Source organism: Lutra lutra, chromosome 1, assembly GCF_902655055.1.
Source record: "Lutra lutra chromosome 1, mLutLut1.2, whole genome shotgun sequence".
Taxonomy (NCBI): Eukaryota; Metazoa; Chordata; class Mammalia; order Carnivora; family Mustelidae; genus Lutra; species Lutra lutra.
Window position 1 is genome coordinate 155,468,039 of NC_062278.1, and position 22,396 is coordinate 155,490,434.

The following is a 22,396-nucleotide window of genomic DNA, read 5'->3' on the forward strand; positions in this document are numbered from 1 at the left end:
TCTATCCAGAAGGGGGCGTGCCTACCGGCTCCCAGCAGAGCAGTGACAACTCCTTGGCGGTGGGGAGGTGGGACTCCGGCGTGCTGCTGATGGAGGGTGGGGGACGCCGATGGGTATAGCTCATCACCTCAGGGGACAGACCCTTGTAAGGCCTGGGGTCGCCAGGGAAGGTCTGTGCTGGCTTAATTCTGTGCTCACAGAATGGTCAGGAACTGAACCCACTGGTCACAATCTGTCTGATCCTGGAATTTGGCTGGCCTCCCTTCACATGCAGGGCAAGACCTCTCTGCAAAACTGCTCTGGGCTAAGGATACTCCAGAATGATCTAGGACAACACTGTCCAATATAACAGACTGCAGCAGTGGCAGTCTTATGTATCTGCTCTAATAGGATAGCCACGAGCTACACCTGTGGCTGGTACTTAAAATGTGACTGGTGCCATCAAAAAAGTGAGCTTTAGGGGCGCCTGGGTGGCTCAGTGGGTTAAGCCTCTGCCTTTGGCTCAGGTCATGATCCCAGGGTCCTGGGATCGAGTCCCACATCGGGCTCTCTGCTCAGCGGGAAGCCTGCTTCCTCCTCTCTCTCTGCCTGCTTCTCTGCCTACTTGTGATCTCTGTCAAATAAATAAATAAAACCTTTTAAAAAAATGGAAACACCATATTTCTAAAAAAAAAAAAAAAGTGAGCTTTACTTTACTTCTAATTGATTTCAATTGCAATAGCCACATATAGCTACCGTGATGGGCAGTGTAGACCTGAGTTCTCTCATCCTATGCCCAGATTCCTTCCTGGCCCTTGGAAGGAAGCTCCAGCCTCAATGGAACTCTGGGCCAGGTGCGGAAGGAGGAAGGGTACATGTTGGAGGGCCCGGCACAGGGGTCACTCACGTAGCATTTCTAATAATCAGCTGCTTTTTAGCTGTGGACTGAAGGTTCTCAGGCTCAAAGCGTATGAAGTGCTGGGCTGTTAAGTCTGTGAGCTCTCCAGGCTCCGGGTGACTTTCTTCACCAGAAATATAGATCAGATCCAAAGCAACCAGCTGCCCGATTCCTGACACCATAAGATGGTAAAGTTTCACCAGGGCTGAAATCAGAGCTCTATGGCCAAAGGCTGTCCCAGGATCCATGCCACCATCCGCATGCATCTGGCCTTGACCATGAACCCCAGAAGTGTGCAAAGAGGGGAACAGGGGGCCATTAGCACACACATCCCATACCCATATCTTCCCAGACTACAAGGAGGTGATTTTGATAACTTGGCACATAACAGACACTCAGTTAATGTTTGCTGGGTGAAACTGGATGGAAGGACAGAAGGACGGAAGGACGGAAAGAAGGAAGGAAGGGAGGGAAGGAGGAAGGAAGGAGTACATCTTGGGGGAAATCCAGCAGAATGTCCCTTCTAGCTCCACAGAACATGGGGTGCCTCCGGTCATTTATATTTAAGTTTCTGGCAATACCCCAAAGGAGATCAAGGTGAGTTTCAAAATGAAGAAATCAAAGACTTCAAAAACCCAGGTTTCCATCTGTCTATCACCAGAAGGTTCCCTGGGGTTGTCCCAGAGGCCACACTGGCTTGGGTCTCCAATGTCTGACCAGAGCAAACCCAAAAGAGTTTGGGTTTCCAAAAACCCAAAGAAATAAAAAACCCAGGTTTCCATCTGTCTATCACCAGAAGGTTCCCTGGGGTTGTCCCAGAGGCCACACTGGCTTGGGTCTCCAATGTCTGACCAGAGCAAACCCCAGAGCGTGACTAAACCAGACCCCAGAGCCTGGGGGCTGCGACCACCCCTTCAGGCCCCCCCCCCCCGAGATAGAGTGGGCACAGTTGAGCCACAGCCAAGGCTAATGTGGCAGTTTCTGGAGTCATGGCACCTGTCCACCCCAGCCCCAGCCCTGGGAGCACACATAAGCCTACCTACAGTCACCAGCTCCTTTATCTGGCAGTTGTCACACACAATGATGAAGGTCTGCTCTGCCTTTTCTAGGTTCATTGGGAGGAATAAGACCTGGAGAAGAGAAGGGCTGCCCTGTGACCTCCCTCCTCCTTGCAGACACACCCCCCCCTCCCCTTGTTCCACTTCTCACTTCCCACCCTGCTCCCCCCATTCTCCCCCCACCCCCAGCCTTCTCCCTAAGGCCAGGGGGTTCTGCCAAGGCCCCAGCCCAGACTAATGCAGGAAGCATGTTGAAAGGCATGAAGAAGACGTTCACAGAGACTGAGATACAAACGGCTCTTCATCATGGGAACACATGCTTAACCTCATTCGTGATATAAGAAATGCCAATGGAAACCACCCAGAAAAAATTTTCACCCTTCATATTGGCAAGGAGCAGAAAGCCAGCAATCAGGAAAGCAATGACAAGATAGCTGGAATTTTCTTCAAAATTATCCAGAGGGGAAGGGTGGGGTTTGGCTGGAAGAGGCAGAGAGGCACAGATGCCATGAGCTTGGCCAAGAGTTGAGGAACAATCACTGGGTGCCAAAGAGCCCACTCCATGTTTGCATGTGCTTTAAAATACACATGATTGGGGCGCCTGGGTGGCTCAGTGGGTTAAGCTGCTGCCTTCGGCTCAGGTCATGATCTCAGGGTCCTGGGATCGAGTCCCGCATCGGGCTCTCTGCTCAGCAGGGAGCCTGCTTCCCTCTCTCTCTCTCTCTCTGCCTGCCTCTCTGTCTACTTGTGATCTCTCTCTGTCAAATAAATAAATAAAATCTTTAAAAATAAAATAAAATAAAATACACATGATGACAGGCTTCTCTTGCTTTCTTTCTTAATAACTTTTCTTTTACATTTGATAACACTGTACTGGCAAGGGTGTGAGGGATCAGACACTCTGACACACCCACGTGGTGGGGATTCAGTGCGGTCACAATTCTGACCAGCAGAGACCCCGGAGACGGCAAAGCCCCTTCAAGGACTGGAAGCTGCTGGGAGACTCATGGTTGGACAGAGTGATGTACGGAGTTGCCGAAATGGCCAGAGATCAGAAAGAATCTTCGTGGCTAGCAGTAGGGGACAAATGACCTGGGTTAAGGTTCATTTGTTCAGTGGGATACTATGCAGCTCGGACAAATATGAGAACGCTCTTTAAGACAGAGCAGAACAGTGAGTGGGCAGAACAGAGTGTGGTCAGTGATTTGTGGGAAGGAAAGGGAGAAGCAAAGGAAAGAAAGCACGCACACAGTTGCTCGTTGGGCATGGTGTTATCTGGCAGGGCGGTGAGAGACTGGTGGCGCTGCCTGATGTGGGGCTCGATCCTGGGACCCTGAGATCATGACCTGAGCCAAAAGCAGATGCTTAACCCACGGAGCCATCCAGGCAGCCTGGAAATATGAACACATTTTAAAACAAACCCTAAACAATCGATAAATAAAATACACAAGGGGGATGCCTGGGGGGCTCAGTCAGTTAAACGTCTGCCTTCGGATCAGGTCATGATCCCAGGGTCCTGGAATGGAGTCCTACATCAGCCTCCCTGCTTAGCAGGGAGTCTGCTTCTCTCTCTCTCTCTCTCTGCTGCTCCCTTTGCTTATGTGTGCTCTCTCTCTCACTCTTTGGCAAATAAATAAATAAAATCTAAAAAAAAAAAAATACACAAGGAATGCCAAGGGGGAAAATACCTCCCTTTGACTCCTCATGACTCCCCAGAGTCCTGCTGCTCCCCTCTTCCTTTCCCTGAGGATCACAGGAGGATGGGATGAGGGGAAGTCCTGGCCTGGGCAGGGGTGGTCAGCCCCAATTCCTTAAAGCCATACCACAAGGTACTGACAAGGCCTGGACCAGGCAACAGGACCCAAGCCACACTCCATCAGCAGATGAGGTCTGACAAAGCCCTATAATGCCCTGAATTGGCTTCATCCCAACCCCAAAAGTGAGGTCCTTATCAGGGATCAGACTGGCACAGACATGAACAAGAAGGCATCACTCCAGGACTCCCAAATGAGATCCTATCAGACATTTGATACTGGAAAACAGCTTATAAAGGAAGCCTTCCTTTTCACTGTGCCTCAGACAAACCCCAGACCCATTAACTCAAAACCTCAGGACTGGGGTCAAGATACCAGTGCGTTTGCAAGATTCTCAGAAGATTGCAATAGGTAGTATGAAAACGTTATGGCTCTTGGCTCTCACTACCTGATGACACGGTGCAGTCCAAATGCCCTTCCCTAGAAACTAGACCGCTTTCACTCTTGAATGTCAGTGCCCCTCCAACAGGCCAGCGAGGAAGGCCACGTAAGCTTGCAGCTCAGAGTCTGAGCCCTGGACCGTGGAGTTGGGGAGGGCGAGGTGTGGAGCAAGAGGTGCAGGGAGAAGGGCGCCTGGTGGCTCAGTCGGTGAGCATCTGCCTTTAGCTCAGGTCATGACCCTAGCGTCCTGGGATCGAGTCCTGCGTCATGCTCCATGGTCAGCAGGGAGTCTGCTTCTCCCTCTCCCTCCTGCTCTCTCTCTCTCTCAAATAAATAAATACAATATTTTTTTTAAAAGGGGGCAGGGATACATCATTGTTTCTCACAGACAGTGCTGGGGATCAGTGAGCAGGTGTGATGGGCCAAAGGGGCCACTGAAAGAAACTGGTTAGGAAAGGACAAGCCGCACAGCCAGCATATCCAAGTCTGGGAGCTTCTGCAGAGGTCCAGGATAAGGGGGAAGGAAGGAAGACTTTGCCAGCCAAGTAACTGAGGATGAAAGAGGAAAGAGAGGACAAAGTCACTATCGTCCCCAGGCACCAGACCTGGTAGGGGTTGGGGGGAGGTGTCCAAGAGAGACCAAAGAACCAAAAGAAGATTCCAGAGGCAGCTAAGATGGGAGGGACTCCCAGGCTAACAGTGCGGACAAACAGCACTGGGGGATCACGGTGGAATGCTAGGGCTGTCTGCACTTGCTCTGTAAGAGGGATCATGAGACGGTCAGATGACATCACCCCACAGAATAACACCCTCCTACACAGAAACCATCCTGGAATGAGAGTGAATATTCAAGTCACGAAAACAGAGGCGAATGAAATCACGTAAGCAGTTGAAGGAACATCCATGACCAATCGTAACGAGGAGAAACTCTACGTGCTGTCCAACTACCGACCTCTATACATATGGCCTGTCCCGGAGCCAGCTCAAACACCGAAGGCAGGATTCCGAATGGAGGTTGCTCAACGAAGCCAATGGTTGCAACAGCCTTAAAGAAAAGCAGAAGATTACACAAGAGCATGGAAGAGATTGTAAAATCCAGCCCTTTGATGACACACTTCTCTCCTCCATCTATTTTGCAATCTGAAGGATCTTAAGGATCATCCAGGAGACAGCCAACGAAGAAACTGAGGCTCGCCCATTCCTCAAGCACTCCCTCCACCTTCCTTGGGCTGAAGGCTCACAGAACCCCCGTGAGGAGCAGAAGGAACACCACTGACGAGTGAGTGCTTCAGACGTGAAGCAGAAGCGTGAGATGAAGCCTCAACCTGGAGGCGGGCTCTCAAAGCATAGTCCTACAGCCATCCCAGCACCCTGTGTGGCTGCCTCAGTCCCAGATCCACCCTTGGCTCTAAGTCCCGGAATCGAGGGGAGCTGTCATCTCGCTGGCAAATGAGGCCATCTCAGTGCACCGGGGACCCAAACCCACACCTAGAGGACCCTGGCAGGTAACAAAAGTGAGCGAAATGGTCTTGGAACATGCAGTCCTCCAGATCTATCCCGTTTCCCAGAGACACAGATCGAAAAATAACAGTGTGAGCACACGGTCCATGCTGCCACGGGGCCATGGGGAATCCTGGCCCTGCGCTGCACATCTTCCAATTTTTCTTTTCTCTTTTTCTTTTTTTTTTTTTTAAAGATTTTTTAAAAGTAATTTCTATGCCATAAGTGGGGCTCAAACCCATAACCCCTACATCAAAAGTCATGTGCTCTACCAACAGAGCCAGCCAGGCACCCCTCCAATTTTTCAGAGACTGGAAAGGCAGATTTTTAGGTGAAATCTCCCTAGTTTTAAATGTTGGCCCAAAAAATGTTCTTGAGCACTGTGCCAAATAAATACGACACAGAACACAGCAAAGGGGCTGCCAACATAGGGCCTTGGCTCTGTGAAAACGTTTGCCACTGGGATGTCTGAAGGAAGGAGTAGACGCGGCGACACTTGGGCCTGGCTTGGAAGGATGAGGGAGGTGACACAAGCTGCCCAGGTGACACAGGTCTCCGTGGCAGGACAAGAGCCACAGTGCTGGTCTCCGTGGTGTTGGTGACAGCAGCTGGGCGAGAGAGACGCCACACCGTTCTTTTGTGTGTCCGTCTCCAATCACAGGTCACTCCAGCAAGTTCCTCACAGGGTGGGGGTGGGCGGGATTTCCGGGGATGGATTTGCTCTCACTCCAGGCAGCAGGCTGCGATCACTCACCCGGAAACTTGGTGGCGGCCAGCTCTTCTTAGGCATCACGCAGAACTTGCCAACGCTGAAGCCCACGTTTTTGCAGATGAATCTGGTTATCTTCATTCCCCCGATGAGGCAGTAACCACAGTCCAGCACTGGTGACACTGGAGCCACAGGAGAAGGGGCACAGGAGAAATAACGTGTCGCTCCAAACAGGCCCTGTGGCCCTTGTGCCCTGAGGTCCAGCCAGAGCTCAGAGCAGCCGTGGAAGGATGCAGGGGCTCCGGCCCAGCACCCGGAGCAGAGAGGCTGGATGGGCACCCGCCCTGAGCCCTGCACCCACATGGCAGTCTCTGCCACATGCACTGCTGGCTAGATCAGCAGGAGTCTGTGCTCACTGTTGACTCAGGCCTCAGCCAGGGCCACGCAGCATGGGTCAGAGTCCTGGGTCCAGCCGAAGAGGCTTGCTGCTAACGAGGGAGCCCAGCCCAAGCCGGCTTTCCCAAAGCCACCCACACGGCCACAGAGGTAACATCTGCTGAGGGCCCCAGGCATCCCTGGCTTGGCTCAGTGTGACACAGGCCCACTTAGGGATCCAGGAGCCAGCAAAGCCTGTGCTGGGGCTAGCTAGGCTGCTGGCCTCCTCTCCCGCTGTGTACAATTTTGAGTCAGCCTCCACCGGAAGCAGGACAACGGGGGCCCAACAGAGCAGAAGGCTGTATGGAAGCTGCTAGCTGGTGCCTCCTTAGGACCCAGAAGCCCCTGCCTGGGAGGACCAAGTGATGTGCTGCCACAAAGGGCCCCTGCGAGCAGACGGGTTTTCCAGGGACTTGTCAACCTGAACTGCATCCCGGGGAGGGCGGAGCACACACTCACACGTCAGCATTGGGGGGGCCCGCCGGGCCTGCAAGGGTATCAAGAGGGTGTGGGCTGACTGGGTCTCGACTAAGATGAAGTCATCAAAATCCCCAAGACAGTCGGGAAAAAACTGGACGATGAACTGACAGGTCATTCCAGGAGCCACCATTCCGCCTTTTCCTGGGAACATCCCTGTGCATGACAGAAGCAAAAGATGAGGACCTGGGGACCAGTCAGCCCCCAGGGCTTGGGTTCATGTGTTGCGTGTGGGTGGCAACCAGGGGACAGAGGTAGACCCCATCACAGCTGGGCTGCTCCATGTGTAGATGCCTTCTGTGCCAAAGCCACGCTGATGGCAGAACCACCAGGCTGTGCAAGGGGGACAGGCTGCTAGGCCGGGAGTCCAGGGGAGAACACCAGGGCCCGGGCAGGTGGGTGGCAGAGTGATATGGTCCATCTGGAATAGTTAGGGGAGAGATGCCTGGCCTGATGGCTTAGAATTTATTTTGAGGACAGCAGAGAGCCGTTTGAGCTTCCGAGCATGGTTGGGAGAAGAACGACGTGACCAGAGCTATTCTTGGATAAAACGCTGTGTTGTGGAAGCTGGAAGGCCGGCTGGGAAGCCCCCCTGGTTTAAGTGGGGAATGAGGACAGCCTGACTCAGGCAGTGTTAGCATGGAGAGTGAGCAGAGGGCAGGTCCAGGGCCCGGAGGGGGTCCCTGGAGAAAGGGGCTGGCAGGACTCAGAGACATCTCTAGGAGGTTGGGTGGGAGGTAGACAGGCTATCTGCAGAGCAGAAGGGCCCCAGGGACTGCGACAGGAAAGGAGGGCCCAGGCTCATCTGAGGATCAGGCGGGCCTGTGCTGGGAGTGAGCACAAATACAATTTTGAGGTGGTCCAGATCACCGCTAGGCTGACTCACCCAGTCCCAGAGCGAAGTACGGTGTAGAAGGCGGGAGGACTCTCAGGTAGCGACTGGTCGCAGTGGTGTTCTGCAGGGAGATCACCATCTGTCCGGAAGTCAAGGGGAGCTCTTTTAGACAACGCACATGGCCAAGTGACATGAGGCACAGACTGTCTACGTAATATGGAAAGGGGGTAGAGGTGTAGATGCAGTGAGTCTGGGCTGGGGAATGGGCACGTGGGAATTCCATACGCCCCTCTATCTACCCTAGATTGTATTTGGAAAAAATAAAATACAAAGTGAACATGAAGACAGGAATAGATCTGACCTATGCTTTGCCCTCTTTAAAACAAGACCTACTATTTGCCGAGCATCTGCCATGTGCCCCCCAACTTTACAAGAGCCAGGAAAAGGTGGGAGCTATCTCTGTTTTACTCTGACAAAGTTGAAGTTCAAAGAGGCCCCTTAACCAGTAAGTAATGGTCTTGAGATTTGAGCCCAGGACATCTGGCTCCAAAGTCCTGCCCACCTGGCTTCTTACGTTGCTGACTTCTTCCCCACATATCCCTTTGGGTCGCTTCTTCCCGTGGGCCCAGTCAAGAGGTGTTTGTGGGCACCTATATGACTGGTTTGTAATTGGACCTCCCACTACCACTCAACCCATCCAACCCCTATTAAACCCTGCCTTCTCTTCTCCCTCCCTTTGACTGGGAGACCCCCGGGGCAAGGCCTGGGACTCAAACACTGCTAGCCCCCACCAGCACTCCACACAGGGCCTGGCAGAAAAGAGAAGCTCAGTATATGAACATATCTCTTGATTCTCTTTTGTGAAATATTATACTAGAAAAAAAATGTATAAATTATAACATGACAAAGGCATGTTACCATTACCTAGATTAAGATAAAAACATTAAAAATACAGATGAAGCCCTACCCCAGCACCCTTTCCGTCAACCAGATAACAGCTACATAAATGTGAAGTGTGTGTCTTCACACTTTTATTCATAGGTATGTATTCCTAAGTCAACACTTGTCCATTTTTGGCCAACACAACATTTGCACCAGTCCATCTGTAAACCACACCCAAGTGTGAGGCGAACGTGATAACCACTACACTATGGAAACGCTATCCACACCCAAGTGTGGAGAGACCCATATTGCTATTTTAATCTTCATTACCCTGCTATTAATAATGATGAGCATTGTTTCATAGGTTTATTTCCTATTTGGGGTTCCTCTTGTGTGAGTTGTCTGTCCATATCCTTTTACCATTTTGCCATTGTATACTTTGTCTTTCTCTTATTGATTTGTAGTAGTTCTTGATGTATTCTGGGTACTAATTCTTTATAAGGTATATGTTGCAAACATCTCCAAGTTTATAACTCATATTATCTTTTGATATACAGTTTCTAAAATTTTAATATAAAATTCATCAACTTTTTGTGGTTTGTGCTTCTGTTTCCAGAAATCTCTCGATATCTCCTATATTTTCTTCTTTAAATGTTGTTTGAGGGGTGCCTGGGTGGCTCAGTCAGGTAAGCATCCAACTCTTGGTTTAGGCTCAGGTCATGATCTCAGGGTTGTGAGATCAAGCCCCACATTGAGATCTGTGCTGGGTGTGGAGCCTGCTTAAGATTCTCTCACTCCGGGGAGGAGTCAAGATGGCGGAGAAGTAGCAGGCTGAGACTATTTCAGGTAGTGGGAGATCAGCTAAATAGCTTATCTAAAGATTGCAAACACCTACAAATCCAACGAGAGATCGAAGAGAAGAAGAACAACAACTCTAGAAACAGAAAATCAACCACTTTCTGAAAGGTAGGACTGGTGGAGAAGTGAATCCAAAGCGACGGGAAGATAGACCGTGGGGGTAGGGGCCAGGTCCCGGCAAGCGGCGGAGCAACGGAGCACAAAATCAGGACTTTTAAAAGACTGTTCCGCTGAGGGACATCGCTCCAGAGGCTTAACCAGGGTGAAGCCCAGGCGGGGTCAGCGCGGCCTCAGGTCCCGCAGGGTCACAGAAGGATCGGGGGTGTCTGAGTGTTGCAGAGCTTACAGGTATTAGAACGGGGAAGCCGGCTACAGAGACAGAGCTGAGGAGTGAGCTCTAAGCTCGGGGTTACCTTGAACCCGTCTCAGGCTCGGTCAGCTCGGAGCAAGCTGGGCACTGTTCTCTGAGGGCGCACTGAGGAGTAGGGCCCCGGGCTCTCGGCTCCTCCAGGCCGGACACCGGGAGGCCGCCATCTTCATTCCCGCCCTTCGGAACTCTACGGAAAGAGCTCAGGGAACAAAAGCTCCCGAAAGCAAACCCGAGCGGATTACTCAAACCGGCCCCTAGTAAGGGCGGTGCAACTCCGCGTGGGGCAAAGACGCTTGAGAATCACTACAACAGGCCCCTCCCCAAGAAGATCAACAAGAAACCCAGCCAGGACCAAGTTCACCTACCAAGGAGTGCAGTTTCAATACCAAGGAGAGCAGCGGAACTCCAGAGGAGGAGAAAGAAAAGCATAGAACTCATGGCTTTCTCCCCATGATTCTTTAGCCTTGCAGTTAATTTTTTTTTCTTTTTCAATTTTTTTTCTCTTCTTCTGCTAATTTTTTTTTAACCTTTACTGTTTTGTTTTTTAATGTTTTTTAAATAGTTTAATATATATATATATTTTTTTTCCTTTTTATATTTTTTATCGGTTTTCTTTTTTTAATTGTTTCTTTTTTTTTTTTCTTTCTGAACCTCTTTTTATCCCCTTTCTCCCCACTCACGATTTGGGATCTCTTCTGATTTGGCTAAAGCATATTTTCCTGGGGTTGTTGCCACCCTTTTAGTATTTTACTTGCTCCTTCATATACTCTTATCTGGACAAAATGACAAGGAGGAAAAATTCACCACTAAAAAAAAAAAAAAAAAGAACAAGAAGCAGTACCAAAGGCTAGGGACCTAATCAATACAGACATTGGTAATATGTCAGATATAGAGTTCAGAATGACGATTCTCAAGGTTCTAGCCGGGCTCGAAAAAGGCATGGAAGATATTAAAGCAACCCTCTCGGGAGATATAAAAGCCCTTTCTGGAGAAATAAAAGAACTAAAATCTAACCAAGTTGAAATAAAAAAAGCTATTAATGAGGTGCAATCAAAAATGGAGGCTCTCACTGCTAGGATAAATGAGGCAGAAGAAAGAATTAGTGATATAGAAGACCAAATGACAGAGAATAAAGAAGCTGAGCAAAAGAGGGACAAACAGCTACTGGACCACGAGGGGAGAATTTGAGAGATAAGTGACACCATAAGATGAAACAACATTAGAATAATTGGGATTCCAGAAGAAGAGGAAACAGAGAGGGGAGCAGAAGGTATATTGGAGAGAATTATTGGAGAGAATTTCCCCAATACAGCAAAGGGAACAAGCATCAAAATTCAGGAGGTTCAGAGAACCCCCTCAAAATCAATAAGAACAGGTCCACACCCCGTCACCTAATAGTAAAATTTACAAGTCTTAGTGACAAAGAAAAGATCCTGAAAGCAGCCCAGGAAAAGAAGTCTGTAACGTAAAATGGCAAAAATATTAGATTGGCAGCAGACTTATCCACAGAGACCTGGCAGGCCAGAAAGAGCTGGCATGATATATTCAGAGTACTAAATGAGAAAAACATGCAGCCAAGAATACTATATCCAGCTAGGCTATCATTGAAAATAGAAGGAGAGATTAAAAGCTTCCAGGACAAACAAAAACTGAAAGAATTTGCAAATACCAAACCAGCTCTACAGGAAATATTGAAAGGGGTCCTCTAAGCAACGAGAGACACTAAAAGTAGTAGATCAGAAAGAAACAGAGACAATATACAATAACAGTCACCTTACAGGCAATACAATGGCACTAAATTCATATCTCTCAATACTTACCCTGAATGTTAATGGGCTAAATGCCCCAATCAAAAGACACAGGGTATCAGAATGGGTAAAAAAACAAAACCCATCTATATGTTGCCTACAAGAAACTCATCTTAAACCTGAAGACACCTCCAGGTTTAAAGTGAGGGGGTGGAAAAGAATTTACCATGCTAATGGACATCAGAAGAAAGCAGGAGTGGCAATCCTTATAGCAGATCAATTAGATTTTAAGCCAAAGACTATAATAAGAGATGAGGAAGGACACTATATCATACTCAAAGGAACTGTCCAACAAGAAGATCTAACAATTGTAAATATCTATGCCCCTAACGTGGGAGCAGCCAACTATATAAGCCAATTGATAACAAAATCAAAGAAACACATCGACAAGAATACAATAATAGTAGGGGATTTTAACACTCCCCTCACTGAAATGGACAGATCATCCAAGCAAAAGATCAACAAGGAAATAAAGGCCTTAAATGACACTGGACAAGATAGACATCACAGATATATTCAGAACATTTCATCCCAAAGCAACAGAATACACATTCTTCTCTAGTGCACATGGAACATTCTCCAGAATAGATCACATTCTTGGTCCTAAATCAGGTCTCAACCGGTATCAAAAGATTGAGATCATTCCCTGCATATTTTCAACCACAATGCTCTGAAGCTAGAACTCAATCACAAGAGGAAATTTGGAAAGAACCCAAATACATGGAGCCTAAACAGCATCCTTCTAAAGAATGAATGGGTCAACCAGGAAATTAAAGAAGAATTGAAAAAATTCATGGAAACAAATGATAATGAAAACACAACGATTCAGAATCTGTGGGACACAACAAAGGCAGTCCTGAGAGGAAAATATATAGCGGTACAACCTTTCTCAAGAAACAAGAAAGGTCTCAGGTACACAACCTAACCCTACACCTAAAGGAGCTGGAGAAAGAACAAGAAAGAAACCCTAAACCCAGCAGGAGAAGAGAAATCATAAAGATCAGAGCAGAAATCAATGAAATAGAAACCAAAAAAACAATAGAACAAATCAACGAAACTAGGAGCTGGTTCTTTGAAAGAATTAATAAGATCGATAAACCCCTGGCCAGACTTATCGAAAAGAAAAGAGAAAGGACCCAAATAAATAAAATCATGAATGAAAGAGGAGAGATCACAACGAACACCAAAGAAATGCAGACAATTATAAGAACATACTATGAGCAACTCTACGCCAACAAATTTGACAATCTGGAAGAAATGGATGCATTCCTAGAGACATATAAACTACCACAACTGAACCAGGAAGAAATAGAAAGCCTGAACAGACCCATAACCAGTAAGGAGATGGAAACAGTCATCAAAAATCTACAAACAAACAAAAGCCCAGGGCCAGACGGCTTCCCGGGGGAATTCTACCAAACATTTAAAGAAGAACTAATTCCTATTCTTCTGAAACTGTTCCAAAAAATAGAAATAGAAGGAAAACTTCCAAACTCATTTTATGAGGCCAGCATCACCTTGATCCCAAAACCAGACAAGGATCCCATCAAAAAAGAGAACTACAGACCAATATCCTTGATGAACACAGATGCAAAAATTCTCACCAAAATACTAGCCAAAAGGATTCAACAGTACATTAAAAGGATTATTCACCACGACCAAGTGGGATTTATTCCAGGGCTGCAAGGTTGGTTCAACATCCACAAATCAATCAATGTGATACAACACATTAATAAAAGAAAGAACAAGAACCATATGATACTCTCCATAGATGCTGAAAAAGCATTTGACAAAGTACAGCATCCCTTCCTGATCAAAACTCTTCAAAGTGTAGGGATAGACGGCACATACCTCAATATTATCAAAGCCATCTATGAAAAACCTACCGCAAATATCATTCTCAATGGAGAAAAACTGAAAGCTTTTCCGCTAAGGTCAGGAACATGGCAGGGATGTCCGTTATCACCACTGCTATTCAACATAGTACTAGAAGTCCTAGCCTCAGCAATCAGACAACAAAAGGAAATTAAAGGCATCCAAATCGGCAAAGAAGAAGTCAAACTATCACTCTTTGCAGATGATATGATACTCTATGTGGAAAACCCAAAAGACTCCACTCCAAAACTGCTAGAACTTGTACAGGAATTCAGTAAAGTGTCAGGATATAAAATCAATGCACAGAAATCAGTTGCATTTCTCTACACCAACAACAAGACAGAAGAAAGAGAAATTAAGGAGTCCATCCCATTTACAATTGCACCCAAAACTATAAGATACCTAGGAATAAACCTAACCAAAGAGACTAAGAATCTATACTCAGAAAACTATAAAGTACTCATGAAAGAAATTGAGGAAGACACAAGGAAATGGAAAAATGTTCCATGCTCCTGGATTGGAAGAATAAATATTGTGAAAATGTCTATGCTACCTAAAGCAATCTACACATTTAATGCAATTCCTATCAAAGTACCATCCATTTTTTTCAAAGAAATGGAACAAATAATCCTAAAATTTATATGGAACCAGAAAAGACCTCGAATAGCCAAAGGAATATTGAAAAAGAAAGCCAAAGTTGGTGGCATCACAATTCCGGACTTCAAGCTCTATTACAAAGCTGTCATCATCAAGACAGCATGGTACTGGCACAAAAACAGACACATAGATCAATGGAACAGAATAGAGAGCCCAGAAATAGACCCTCAACTCTATGGTCAACTAATCTTCGACAAAGCAGGAATGAATGTCCAATGGAAAAAAGACAGCCTTTCAATAAATGGTGTTGGGAAAATTGGACAGCTACATGCAGAAAAATGAAATTGGACCATTTCCTTACACCACACATGAAAATAGACTCAAAATGGATGAAGGATCTCAATGTGAGAAAGGAATCCATCAAAATCCTCGAGGAGAACACAGGCAGCAACCTCTTCGACCTCAGCCACAGCAACATCTTCCTAGGAACATCACCAAAGGCAAGGGAAGCAAGGGCAAAAATGAACTATTGGAATTTTATCAAGATCAAAAGCTTTTGCACAGCAAAGGAAACAGTGAATAAAACCAAAAGACAACTGACAGAATGGGAGAAGATATTTGCAAACGACATATCAGATAAAGGGCTAGTGTCCAAAATCTATAAAGAACTTAGCAAACTCAACACCCAAAGAACAAATAATCCAATCAAGAAATGGGCAGAGGACATGAACAGACATTTCTGCAAAGAAGACATCCAGATGGCCAACAGACACATGAAAAAGTGCTCCATAGCACTCGGCATCAGGGAAATGCAAATCAAAACCACAATGAGATATCACCTCACACCAGTCAGAATGGCTAAAATTAACAAGTCAGGAAATGAGAGATGCTGGCGAGGATGCGGAGAAAGGGGAACCCTCCTACACTGTTGGTGGGAATGCAAGCTGGTGCCACCACTCTGGAAAACAGCATGGAGGTTCCTCAAAATGTTGAAAATAGAACTACCCTATGACCCAGCAATTGCACTGCTGGGTATTTACCTTAAAGATACAAACGTAGTGATCCGAAGGGGCACGTGCACCCGAATGTTTATAGCAGCAATGTCTACAATAGTTCCCAAACTATGGAAAGAACCTAGATGTCCATCAACAGACGAATGGATAAAGAAGATGTGGTATATATACACAATGGAATACTATGCAGCCATCAAAAGAAATGAAATCTTGCCATTTGCAACGATGTGGATGGAACTAGAGGGTATCATGCTTAGCGAAATAAGTCAATCGGAGAAAGACAACTATCATGTGATCTCCCTGATATGAGGGGGAGGAGATGCAACATGCGGGGTTAAGGGGGTAGGAGAAGAGTAAATGAAACAAGATGGGATTGGGAGGGAGACAAACCATAAGTGACTCTTAATCTCACAAAACAAACTGAGGGTTGATGGGGGGAGGGGGGTTGGGAGAGGGGGCGTGGGGTTATGGACATTGGGGAGGGTATGTGCTATGGTGAGTGCTGTGAAGTGTGTAAACCTGGCGATTCACAGACCTGTACCCCTGGGGATAAAAATATATTATATGTTTATAAAAAATAAAATTTAAAAAAAAATTGAAAAAAAAAAAAAGATTCTCTCACCCTCTCTCCCTCTGCCCTGCCTCTTTCTCTCTAAAACAAAATAAAACAAGTAATGATAATACAATTAAATTCTACCTGAAAATAAATAAATTTTGTTTGAGATCTTTGCTGAAAAGTACTTTGCTTAGGGTATGGAGTGAGGTAGGGATTAAATTATTTTCCATATGCAAGGATGCCACTTCAGTTTTGTTTCCTCAGGAGTGCACATGTGCATGGAACAGCCCGAGCAACAGCATGTGCGGTTCCCTCCATCAGGCTGCTGTTCCCTCACACATGGAGCCAGCTGTACCCACTGCTGAGATTCATGGTCAAGGTGTTCATGGTGGCAGCCGTTCCTCTCATCCACTGGGCCATCAACAGAGCCTTGCTCAAGCCACGCAAGGCAGACCTCTGACCAGTAACGGGCAGGAGCCAGCAGTTTATGTGGCTTCTGAGGGGATGTGCCACAAGATGAAAGAGTCAACTGGGCTCTATGGCGGACAGCTCAGGAACACTTTCTTGGATTGGCTCTTCCTGCTTCCACCCCCTTTCCTCAGTCTTCTCCAGAGACGTGATTGACAGCGCAGACTCTCACTGCCTCAGACCCTGCTTCATGAGGCACCCAGGCTATGACAGCTGGCATCAGAAGGGTCCTAAGGCAGCAGACCCTCAGGAGGCAGGTCTGGTGTTAGCTTTCCCGCCAGTCTGGTGGTAATCAGAACTCCAGCTGGTGGGAAGTCGGGTGTGAGGACCCCGGTACACAGTGGCATCACAATCACCATGGCTTTCACCCATGGTCAGCTGGGAGGAGGTGCAGGGGGAGGTCAGGCTCTGGAACGGGGGGGGGGGGCGGCTTTGGTGCCTGCAAGTTCTGGGTCAGTGATAATAATAAGCGGGCTGGCTTTCCTTAATAGCACTGGAAGCCCCAGAGGGAAAAATGAGAGGCTCAGGGCAGGGAACTGCCAACTCAAGGCCCACGGTGAAGACATTCCTTGCATTCCTGGGTTATACACAATTTGCTCCTAGTGCATGTGTGTGCGTGTGCAGGTGCACACGTGGGCCCAAATGCATTTCTTACTCGATTTGGCTTGCCATTTTTCACCTTGTATTTCTGTACCTGTTTTTTTTTCTTTCAAATGTCTTTTTTAAGTTAACAAAATATTGAAAAGAAACAAAATAGCCCCCTGGCTTACAAGGTACAGGACTTTCTTCCCACCACAACCCTTTAGCCTTCACACTCACAGCCTGGGTCCATCTGCCTCCACCTTGGACAGAATAGCTTTCTCATAACTTCCAGAGGCCAGGGACTGGGAGTATACCTGTGTTCTTAAGCAAGCCTGGAGCAGGTTTTTCATTGTTATACCTCCTCATCTGGCTTTGGGGTCAAGGTAAGATCAGGCTCTGTCTTAGTCCACTTGGGCTCCTCTACAAAATGCTATAAATTGGTTTTCTTACAAACAACAGAAAATCATTTCTCACAGCTCTGGAGGCCAACAAGTCCAAGATCAAGGTGCCAGCATGGTCACATTTCGGTGAGGACCCTCTTCCTGATTATAGCCGGTACCTTCTCACTGTGTTCTCAAAGTGGTGGAAGGGGCAAGGGATCTCTCTAGAACCTTTTTTACAAACGCACTAATCCCCCTCATGAAGCCCCACCCTCATGACCTAAGCACCACCCGAAGGCTCTACCTTCTAATACCATAGGATTTCAACATAGAACTTTTGGGGGACATGAATATTCAGATCATAGTAGGCTCATCACCTAATAATGTGGGTATGTTCCTTCCTTTTCTAGTCTCTGAAACTGTTTATATATAATAGGAATTAGCTCAAATGGTTGTGGTGTGTACCTGTAAGATGATCTAGGCCTAGCATTTCTTTTGCTAAAAAGTTTGTTTGTTTGTTATTTTCATCAAAGTTGGACCACCACACAGGTTAAAGAATCAAAGGTTTTGAAAAACAGAAATCCTGCTTTCTTCCCCTGAACCAGTCTCCTGTCATTTCCTATAATATTTTTTCCTCCCTTTGACTGATTATTTCAGAATTTGCCTCCAAATGACATAATATTTTTCTTAATTTGTGTGCATTAAATATGGATACATGCTGTGGACATTCTCTCTTTCCTCTCCCATATCCAACTCACCATATGATATGTGCTTCCTATCCCCCATCTTCCCAATATAAGTTATATCATACTACTTGATTAGTACAGTAACTGATGTTTACACTATTGTCACTGTATAAATGATACAGCTGTGCATGAAATTGTCCCTTAAATAATTATTGTCCATCCAGAGTTAATCAATTGATGATTTTGTTTAATATGTACTTATTAATGACTCAATCTCCCTGCACTACTCTAAAAATCTCTTCCCAAATGTCTAGATGTATCAGGGACTCTGAATGATGTCACCCCCGTATTATAATACACTGTGGCAGACTGTATCTCTTTTTTTTGGGAGGCCAGTTCTGGGGAAACCAGCCACTGGGCTGGGAGGGGAGGGGAGGGGGAGAGAGGAAAGGAACTCACTGATATGGACAAGCCTCCACAGGAGGCCCACGGGGAGAGGAACTGAGATCTAAGCTGAAAGTCAGCATCAACCACCAGGCACGTGAGTGACTGACACTTCAGAAAATTTCTGCCTCTAGTCTTCTGGCTAAGACTCCAAACGTCACAGTAGAAATAAACTGTTCTCACTGTGTCCTACCTGATCAGCAAGCAAATGGCTGTTTCACAAAGTCTTGAGGCAATTGGTTACATGGCTATCATAACTGGTACACTAAATACATTTAAACAGACACCAATGAAAGTTGCCCTTGAAGTCGTGCCAGAAAAAACCATTTCAAGTACTTTTTTTTTCTATCAAGTACTTTTAGCCACAAATGTTGTTCTTAAGCTCCAGAACATAATACATCTGGGATATACGCCTTCCACTGTATAAATGCTTGGAATCCTGCCACCGGACATCCACTTATCATGGAGCTCTGACCCTGAGCCTCACTACAAAGCCACTAGAGGCAGAGACTTCCAAAAGTAGAATTTGATTCCAAGATTCTTCACATGATGGTAGGAGAAGGAGCCACAAGCATGGAAGAGGAGGAGGTGGTGTGGAATTAGACTAGAACTAGAGGCATCAGTATAGTCAAGATTTTAAATACTATGCAACCGTGTGTGGACATATGCATGAACACATGTGTACACACATATGTCTAATTATGGTTGGATCTATGCAACTGCTCTTTTTCTCCAGCTCTGTCCGTTGAAAGGACCCATAAGCAATGACACCCCAGCAGCAAACAGCATCTCTAATGCTTAGACCCTGGTTTCTAAATATCAAGTTTCTGTGTTCTCTGCAAAAAGGAAGCAGGGCTTTTTAGAAACTGATTCCAGAACTGGGACAAAGTAAGAACAAGATGAACCTGGAACATCTTTTAATGCCAGAATGCAAGGAAGTGCTTAAAAAAAAACAAAAACAAAGAAACAAACCCAAAAAACACCACAACCAAAAACCCCACAAAAGAACATGGGAGACTCTCATTGGAGAATACTTGTAAGATTCCCACTGGACAAATCTAGGATAATTACAGAAGCAAAATGAATATTGACTTTAAATAAGCTCATTTGAGGTTAGACTAACATAACTTCATCACTTAGAATGATTCTAAGTAGATTTGCCCTTGAATATTGGCCAAGAAAATGAACTCCATGGAAATAGCTGTTAAATTTAACAGTACTGCTAGAATACATGTCTTGGAAAAAATGAAATAATCAATTAATCAAAGGGGAAAAACCCAATTACTTCACTAAGACTGACCAAACTGGTCTTTAAGATGATGTATGCTCTTGATTAGATCCATGCTGACAAAAAACTGGGTGCAAAATAGGTTCTCAATATTTCTTATAATATTTATAATTGCCCTGGTATATTTTGCTCTCCTCCACTGTCAGATGTTCAGGTATACAAATGTCGCTATTCTGCCAATATCAAACTGACATCCCCAAAAGATTCTGCATCAGAGAATAAAGTTCTTCAGGTTAAATTCTCTCCTTTAGGAACTAATGACCAAAATGGGAAGAGTTGAGGACAATGGTTCAGACCTGGACTAAGACAGAGTTACTAACAGTGAACACTGGATGATTCACTGTTGACAGACTACGAGTTTTTTCTCTCTCCTCTCGTTATAAATTTGCTTTTGCTTCTGTTCACTGACAACAGTGTACTGACTACTATTCCTCACAGGAGTATGCAGATAACAAATTCCTCTGAATTATTCTTTGACAATATCCCTCTACTAATGAGTCTTCCAATCCATGAATACAGTATATTCAGTAGTGTGCTGGTGAATGTTTAATGACAGGCTCTTGGGGGTGGGAGAGAGCCCTGATTTGATAGTATTTGTTGATTTCCATAGTGTAAATACTCCCACTGTGGTCGAATTCAAGAAACCATCACTGAACGTGGATTTCGGGAGAATGTGCGTGGTCAGCTCTCATGCGCTACTATGACTTGGCTCCAACGTACCACTGGGTATGTACCTATTCATCTATTTGGGTCTCCTCTAATTTCTTTCAATTATATTCTTAGTTTTCTGTCAAAGTCTTGCACATATTTATTTAAATTTATTCCTGGGCTGCCTAAGTGGCTCAGTTATTAAGCGTCTGCCTTTGGCTCAGGTCATGATCCCAGGGTCCTGAGATTTAGCCCCACACCAAGCTAGACGGGAAGCTTCTTCTCCCTCTCCCACTCCCCCTGCTTGTGTTCCTGCTCTGGATGTCTCTCTCTGTGTCAAGTAAATAAATAAAATCTTAAGAAAAAAATAAATTTATTCCTAAATTTGATTTTTTTAATGCACTATAAATAGTATCTACTTTAAATTCATTTTATAATAGTTTGCTCTAGTACAGAGGAACAAATTTGGGTTTTGTATATTGACTTTGTGTCTAAAGATTTTCAATAAATTCACTTAATTTTATTTAATTCCAATAGGTTATCTGTAAATTTATTTGGATTTTCTAGGTACACGATCATGTCATCTGAATAATGGCAGTTTTATTTTTGTAAATACCTTTTGTCAAATTATGAAACTTTTACCCTATTCCTAGTTTGCAAAGCATTTTTTTAAATTATGACTAGATATTAAATTTTGTCTGCATCTAGTGAAAGATAACTTTATGAGTTTTCTACCTTATTGTGTTAGGGTGGGGAATTCTACTTGTTGCTTTTCAAATGTTAAACTAACTTGGCACTGCTGGATCAACCAAGGTGGTTGTAATGTTGATCATTTTTAGATAATGCTGAATTCAGTTTGCTAATGTTTTGCTAGGAAACTCTGCAGTTCTGTTCATGACAAAGTTTAGCCTTTCTTATAATAATCCTTTTCAGATTTTGGTGTCAAGATTATGCTTGTCTCATAACACAAGTTGGGTTGTGTTCCCTTTTTCCTAATCTCTGTAAGGCTTTGTAAAAGATCATTGCAACTTTTCCTCATAGGTTAGAAAGAATTCACTGGTGAAACCATTAGGGCCTGAAATTTTATTGGTAGGAAGATTTGTCATTGTTGTTTTTACGTAAGCTCCACATCTAGCATGGAGCCCAATGCAGGGCTTGAACTCATGACCCTGAAATCAAGACATAAGCTGAAATCAAGAGTTGGATGCTTAACCAACCAAGCCACCCAGGCACCCCTATTGTTGTTGTTGTTTTAAACAGCTTTACTGAAATATAATTCCCATGCCACAACTCAACAACTTAAAGTGTATAAGACAATGGTGTTTAGTATATTCATAGAGTTGTGCGATCATCACAATTTTAGAACGTTGTGAGGTTTTAAACAGAGATTCAGCGTCTGAACATTGTTCAGATGTTTTTTTCTACTTGTATCTGTTTTGTAAATTGTATTTTCCTGAAAATTTCTCTATTTCATCTATATTTTCAAATTTCCATGTATAACATTGCTCATAAACCTCTTATTCTTCTATGTCTATAGGATCATTAATGATGCCCTCTTTTTCCTTGATATTGGTGAATTTGTACTTTCTTTTCTCTTTGATCACTTTTGCTAGGGATTAATTTCATTAATCTTTCCAAAGAACTAATTTTTGGCTTTGCTGATCCTACCGCATATTTGTTTTCTATTTTGTTTAAATTTCTCCTTGTTTTTGTGATTTCCTTACCATTTCTTTGGGTTTAATTTGCTATTCTTTTCTGATCTTTCAGATATACCTAGATAACAGATTTTCAGACTATTTCTCTTCTAACAGGTAAATATAAGTCTACACATATTCTTTTAAGCTTGGCCTTACCT

General features: G+C 45.1%; 1 protein-coding gene across 10 annotated transcripts in view; it reads right to left on the bottom strand.

Moving 5' to 3' along the window:
- The window catches only part of DLEC1 (DLEC1 cilia and flagella associated protein), a 72,137-nt gene that overhangs the window by 24,858 nt on the left and 24,883 nt on the right, over positions 1-22,396 (bottom strand). For 9 of the 10 annotated variants that reach the window (XM_047740537.1, XM_047740581.1, XM_047740570.1 and 6 more), the window contains 6 exons: positions 8,138-8,225; positions 7,234-7,407; positions 6,385-6,521; positions 5,083-5,175; positions 1,917-2,007; positions 887-1,049 (listed from right to left, as the gene is read on the bottom strand). In XM_047740537.1, coding sequence (XP_047596493.1) covers positions 887-1,049; positions 1,917-2,007; positions 5,083-5,175; positions 6,385-6,521; positions 7,234-7,407; positions 8,138-8,225 — 746 coding nt within the window. The remainder of the gene's footprint in view (positions 1-886; positions 1,050-1,916; positions 2,008-5,082; positions 5,176-6,384; positions 6,522-7,233; positions 7,408-8,137; positions 8,226-22,396) is intronic. The other variant, XM_047740563.1, reaches the window with a different exon arrangement.